This window comes from Danio rerio, chromosome 1 (genome assembly GCF_049306965.1).
Source record: "Danio rerio strain Tuebingen ecotype United States chromosome 1, GRCz12tu, whole genome shotgun sequence".
In the NCBI taxonomy this organism is placed as follows: domain Eukaryota; kingdom Metazoa; phylum Chordata; class Actinopteri; order Cypriniformes; family Danionidae; genus Danio; species Danio rerio.
Window position 1 is genome coordinate 62,885,001 of NC_133176.1, and position 6,783 is coordinate 62,891,783.

The following is a 6,783-nucleotide window of genomic DNA, read 5'->3' on the forward strand; positions in this document are numbered from 1 at the left end:
CTGAAATGCATGGCACTACCCGGCGCGTCGCTGAGTGGCGCTTCTGGTGTGTGACGCCCTTTACCGTCTGCAGTAGCGTCCGTGTCTGTGGTAGACACAGATGTGTTAGAGGAACACTGTTACCGTACGTTCACACCGAAAGCGGCAAGAGCATCTAAGGTCGCTCTGGCCGCCCTGGCGACAACGCTGTCTGCCTTCAGCTCCGGCGGCGAGAGCGTCAAAACTCGCTACATTGATCTCGTACTTAAAGGAGCCGTTGCAGCATATCAGTTACATTCCTGCATAAGACATGTTTCTAGCATGAAAATGTTGCGCACTTCTTATCAAATTCATACAACAATGGAAGATCAAGTTGCGAGTGGTGTGGCTTTGCTCTATTTATCCAATATGTGTCCATATGTCTGAAATATCCTGAAGCAGCAGTACTGTTTTGTACTGTCACATCGCGTGAGATTCCCGCTTTTTTTAAGATAAATATATAACATTAATGAACATCAGTAACTCGCCAGTAACTTATTTAATGTATGTTTCTGTAAGAAAACGTTGTTAATAATTGGAAATCCGGCGACCGCAATAATCAAACCCTTGTGAACAACTGTGGTCGGAACCAAAGTTCACAGGTCTGTGTTCTCTGAACTGCTATCAAGCGGTGGACGTCTTCATTCTGATTGCTTACCGCCAAACCGCATCATAGCTCATTACCGTAAAGATGACTTCATTTCAACTCTCCTCGACGCTCACGCCGGCGAAGACGCGCCGCGCTGCTCCTCGCCGCCTATCGCCGCCGGCTCTCATTGAAAATGAATGACTTCCGGCTACTTTGACGCTCTCGCCGCTTTCGGTGTGAACGTTCGGTTAGGGCGGTATAGCAGCACTGTTCTGCTCTTATCAAGACACCGGCACTTCAGCTGCCCAATCGCCGCTCTACAGCTGACTGAGTGGAGAATGGCCATCACTGTGTCTGCGCTCTTGCTCAGTGTGTGTGTTGTTGAGGGGGTTAACAGCCACGTCTTTAATAAATAACCACACTCTCCTGATCTGCAGTTCAATAATTACACTCAATAAAATAAATAAACCTAGCTGGAACAACATCTTTAAACTCATCACTCACCAAGACGCCACCCATCCCGCACCCTGCCACCCTGGAGCCTCCTCACTGTCTCTCTGTCCAAATTTAGACCCAATTCGGCACAGAGCTGAGGATCACTCTTGGAAATCTGAAACGGCTGATAATCAGTCATCCTCATGGGCCAGAAAACCCCCATGATCCCTTTAAATGCGTTCCCTTCAGACTCCACTATTGACACTAATAAGGCCAACGCTGCCATTGCCATAGACTGAGGGTTGTGTGCATCTGCAAATGCTTTTATATCTTCTAAATCACAGAATTGGTAAAAATATTGTGTCAGTCCACCCAGTTGATCAATTATAAATGAGCAGCAGTGTTTTCCACATGTGTTGGTGCGAGACTTTGTAGAGTGCAGTTTAACACAACTGCCTCTAGGAGGCGCCACTGGAAATAAAACAAACACACACTAGAAACACACGGACGCCAGGCATGAAGCTAAAAGTGCCCTTTCAAAATGATCAAAAGTTCCCCCGCGACAATCCCCCCGTTCCCCCTAATGCCCTTCAGTAGGCGCGCGACAACACCGCTGAGTAAGCGCGGGCCTGAGCCCAAAGCAGAGTCTGGAGCTCCAGAATAACCCGGCACACCAGGCTGGTTTCACAGATCATGTGACTGTACAGCTGGACAGAGTCCTCACTGAGTCTGGTTTGGTTCTGTGATCTCAGACGAGGTCATGCAGCACAGATAGTCTATGTATTTCCCAGCGCTGGGTAAATCTGTCTCATTTGACATTCCTGTTGTACAATCACTGTCAAATACTAGATGTTTAGCTGCTAACCGCTGATCTGACACGCTTCTGTGAACAGTGAAGCTCTCCTCTATTTGACATTTATAAAAAACCTTTTCTCATCCAAACGTCAAACACAGACTCATCTATAGCGGAGCTCAAACTCCACAGCTCTGCAGAGTTCAGCTCCAACCCACACCTGCCTAACACTCTCCAGCATGCTTCCTGTTTATACTCGAACACACATGCCCAGAGTGTGTGAATGGTCACGTGATGTACGTGTTTGGTGGCGCAGTGTGGAGCTGCGGCTCTCCAGCAATCCAGTTTGGGACCTGAAAATATAAGTGGACGATGATACTGCTGTCCATATCACACCGGGAGACCTTTACTCGGCTCATTTTCACTTACATGAGGAACTGAGTGTGTGAGAGCGTGAGGACGACGTCAGCTGTGTGCGTGTGTGTGTGTGTGTGTCCTGCTGAATGTGTGAGGATGACTTCAGTTGTGTGTGTGTGTGTGTCCTGCTGAATGTGTGAGCGGTGTCAGTTGTGTGTGTGTGTGTGTGTGTGTGTTTCCTGCTGAGTGTATGTGAGCGGTGTCAGTTGTGTGTGTGTGTGTGTCCTGCTGAGTGTGTGAGAGCGGTGTCAGTTGTGTGTGTTCTGCTGAGTGTGTGTGAGCGGTGTCAGTTGTGTGTGTGTGTGTGTGTGTGTCCTGCTGAGTGTGTGTGAGCGGTGTCAGTTGTGTGTGTGTGTGTGTCCTGCTGAGTGTGTGAGAGTGGTGTCAGTTGTGTGTGTTCTGCTGAGTGTGTGTGAGCGGTGTCAGTTGTGTGTGTTCTGCTGAGTGTGTGTGAGCGGTGTCAGTTGTGTGTGTGTGTGTGTGTGTGTCCTGCTGAGTGTGTGTGAGCGGTGTCAGTTGTGTGTGTGTGTGTGTCCTGCTGAGTGTGTGAGAGTGGTGTCAGTTGTGTGTGTGTGTGTGTGTGTGTGTGTGTGTGTGTGTGTGTCCTGCTGAGTGTGTGAGAGCGGTGTCAGTTGTGTGTGTGTGTGTGTGTGTGTCCTGCTGAATGTGTGAGAGTAGTGTCAGTTGTGTGTGTGTGTGTGTGTGTTCTGTTGAGTGTGTGAGAGCGGTGTCAGTTGTGTGTGTGTGTGTGTGTGTCCTGCTGAATGTGTGAGAGTAGTGTCAGTTGTGTGTGTGTGTGTGTGTGTGTGTGTTCTGTTGAGTGTGTGAGAGCGGTGTCAGTTGTGTGTGTGTGTGTGTGTGTGTGTCCTGCTGAGTGTGTGAGAGCGGTGTCAGTTGTGTGTGTGTGTGTGTGTGTGTGTGTGAGTGTGTGTGTGTGTGTGTGTGTGTGTGTGTGTGTGTGTGTGTGTGTGTGTGTGTGTAAAGGCCTGATTTGTCTGAGGATGGCACTAAAGGGAGCAGGTGAGCAGTAGGTCAGTCTGCAGATGTGTTGTGTTGGGGTTTTCTGACGGCTGTTTTTGTGTTTCTGCAGGTTCAGGCAGTGACATCAGAGTCCCATCCACAGTCATGTGGTAATACAGTGGTGCACACACACACGCACACACACACCTGCGGCCCCTCAGACTCGCCATGGCCCACCCGTACGACCCCTGGCTGCGTGCCGGCCCTCCGCAGGATGAGGTGAGCGTGTCGGGCTGGTGGGATGTTCACACTGGAGCGCCGGCAGGATGGATGGACTTGCAGGGGGCGGGGCTGGGGGCGGGGCCGGGGCAGAGCGGCTCTATGAGCTCCTATACGGCCGAGCCTCAGATGTGCTGCCTATCCCCGCCTGGCTCCGGCATGCACTTCCCACCCGAGGGTTTCAAGATGGAGCCTCTGCCGCAGGACCTGCTGCCGCTCCCGCAGGCCTCAGCCTCATTCTCCTCGGAGGAGCAGCAGGACGCCGTGGCCGCTGCGGGCCGACCTAAACCACAGCGGCGGGCCAGCAGTCGAGCCCCCGGTCAGGCTTCCTGCCGCTGCCCGAACTGCCTGAGCGCAGAGTCTCTGGGGAACTCCGGGGACGCCAGCAAACGCAAACACCTGCACAACTGCCACATCCCCGGCTGCGGGAAAGCCTACGTCAAGACGTCACACCTGAAGGCACACCTGCGCTGGCACAGCGGCGACAGGCCCTTCGTCTGCAACTGGCTGTTCTGTGGCAAACGCTTCACTCGCTCGGATGAGCTGCAGCGCCACCTGCAGACACACACCGGCGCTAAACGCTTCGGCTGCAGCTCGTGCCCGCGGGTGTTCCTGCGCGCCGATCACCTGGCCAAACACATGCGCGTGCACGAGTCCCCGAGCCAATCCACTGAAGAGACTCACGCCGCCGCCGCGGGAACCAGCACAGGAACCAGCAGCGCACTGCTGCGAGTGAAGACAGAGACCGACAACGGAGACGACGACGCCACGCTAGCTAACAGCTAATCACTCAGCAGATGAACAAGACTCAGAGGCTGAGCGTCTGGAAGCGCATGACAATACAACACATCACACACCCTTCACATCTGTAGTGTTATTTATACCTGTACATGTCCATATTCTCTGATTAACTTAACATGTTCTGTTCCCTCAATGTAAACTGCAGACTTGTATAACGTTTGAGTAAATATAAACCATTTGTTGTTCATTTGTCTATATTATGACTGATTTCTGGAGTTTTTCCCCACCAACACATGAAATGAAGGACATTACACCTTTATAAGAGAAGCTAACGCAAGATGGGTGAGGCAGTGGCGCAGTAGGTAGTGCTGTCGCCTCACAGCAAGAAGGTTGCTGGTTCGAACCTCGGCTCAGTTGGTGTTTCTGTGTGGAGTTTGCATGTTCTCCCTGCGTTCGCGTGGGTTTCCTCCGGGTGCTCCGGTTTCCCCCACAGTCCAAACACATGCGGTACAGGTGAATTGGGTGGGCTAAATTGTCCATAGTGTATAAGTGTGTGTGTGAACGTGTGTGTGGATGTTTCCCAGAGATGGGTTGCAGCTGGAAAGGCATTCGCTGCATAAAAACTTGCTGGATAAGTTGGTGATTCATTCCGCTGTGGCCGGTTTAATAAAGGGACTAAGCCAACAAGAGAATGAATAAACGCAAGATTTAATAGTAGACATTGGGCCTGTTTCAGTAAGGAGGTTCAAACAACTCAGAGTTTAAACTTGAACTCTGAGTTGATTTACCGAGAGATTAAAAACTCTGAGTTTTCGGTTTCAGAATAGCTGATCTGAGTTGGGTCAATCAACTTCGAGTAGACCAACTCAGAGTTAAGCGCGCACACCGTGACTTTAAAAAGGCATTATCAATGGAGCGCAGACATTACGAGTGACTATGGCAACATCTTATAAAAGAGATCACCATTTATTTCTCCAGCTGAACTTGATGTTCTCATGCAAAGTTATAGCAAATATGAGCGTATATATTTGAAAAGAAGCAACTATCAGTGAAGAAGAGACAGTTAGCGTGGGAAAACAGCTGCTCAAGTTAATGCCTAATTTCACTTTTTAAGTATTTGAATATTTAAGTATAATAAAATAAGTAATGTAATTTGTGACGTTTATATTTTTTTTATAAACTTTTTTTATACATTTATTAGTTGTGATAGAGGTTACAACCTCTACAAGTGATAGAGGTTAATATAACATTTAGAAGGTAAGCAGTACTAAAAATAATTTTTAGAAAGAATAATAATCCCATTAATCTAGTTACATGCATGTCGAAGGTGAATTTAATTATTTATTTAAAAAGGATAAGCCATTCTCGTACAGTTCTTCTGTGTGTGACTAAAATGTAGGCAATAGCTGTGTTTCCATCCAAATATATTACATAAATTTATGTGCAAAACTGGAATATTGCATAAAAGATGCGAATAAAATTCCATCCAACGAGTCAAAGAGAAAAAAATCATCACTTCCTGATTAAACTGGCACCAAATATCAACAGTAAAAACAGAATTTACTGTGGTAGAAGAAGCTGCGTCAATTTATTCTTTATTTAGCTTAATTAATGTACTTGCGCCTCGATGTCAGAAGACAATGCTGAAACACAATGAACACGTGGGGGCGTCTGAAGCCATGAGACGCGGAGACCCTTGACACGCTCCAGACGTTCGGAGGTAATTAATAATATACACTAATACTGAAACAGTTCAGGCATTTTAGAATGACTAAAACAATATTTAAGACGTGTTACAGTGTGCTCAGCCTGCTGGTTTGTTCATTTACACACATTTTCATTATCATATGATCATGATCTTTTTTTAATGTACATGCTGTAATTTGTTCAGTAAAAGTGTTTCCATCGTAGTTTATGCACACATTTTCTATCGAATAAAAGTTTATCCTACTGAGTTATGCGTGTTTTTTATGCATATTTAAAAAAGTTATGTGCATCATGACGTTTCTATCAATCGTTTTTATGCACGTATCCAAAATAAGCATAAAAATAGGTGGTCGGAGACGTAAGGCTAAGGCGAGAAATACCGCTTCATCTTTAAAAAAGAGGAGGAGACAGACAGAAACTCTGAGTTTAGAGAATAAAACCTGCTTCTGACCAGGTTAGATTCACAGAGTAAGTTACCACAGTAACTGACTCTGAGTTAAAGTTACCTCTCTTTCAGAAACAGGCTCGACTTACCCTGCTTTCTCCAGTTTAACAAACCTGCCATTTTGAAACGGAAAACCCAGAGTTTCTCTCATTTCAGGGTTAAAATACTCTGAGTTTTCAGTTAACCTCCTTTCTGAAACAGGCCCATTGTCAAACTGAGCTCTATAAGTTCATCACCAGAAACATGTTGATCAGCGAACACAACAGCAGCTGCACAGCACTATAACAAACTGACCACAATCAACCCCAAAACAGCATCATCACGCTGTAAAACCCAGCAAAAACAGTATAGGATCATTACAGATGAAGGAATCAGCCGCTGCAGAGCCAATAATAACAG

General features: G+C 47.3%; 1 protein-coding gene across 2 annotated transcripts in view; it reads left to right on the top strand.

The window, feature by feature from the left end:
* The window catches only part of sp6 (Sp6 transcription factor), a 7,096-nt gene extending 2,609 nt beyond the window's left edge, over nt 1-4,487 (top strand). The window contains exon 2 of one of the 2 annotated variants that reach the window (XM_009296258.5): nt 3,343-4,487. In XM_009296258.5, the coding sequence (XP_009294533.1) occupies nt 3,441-4,277 (837 nt within the window). In that variant the 5' untranslated portion in view covers nt 3,343-3,440 and the 3' untranslated portion in view covers nt 4,278-4,487. 2 annotated transcript variants of the gene reach the window in all.
* Nucleotides 4,488-6,783: the final 2,296 nt, after the last annotated feature.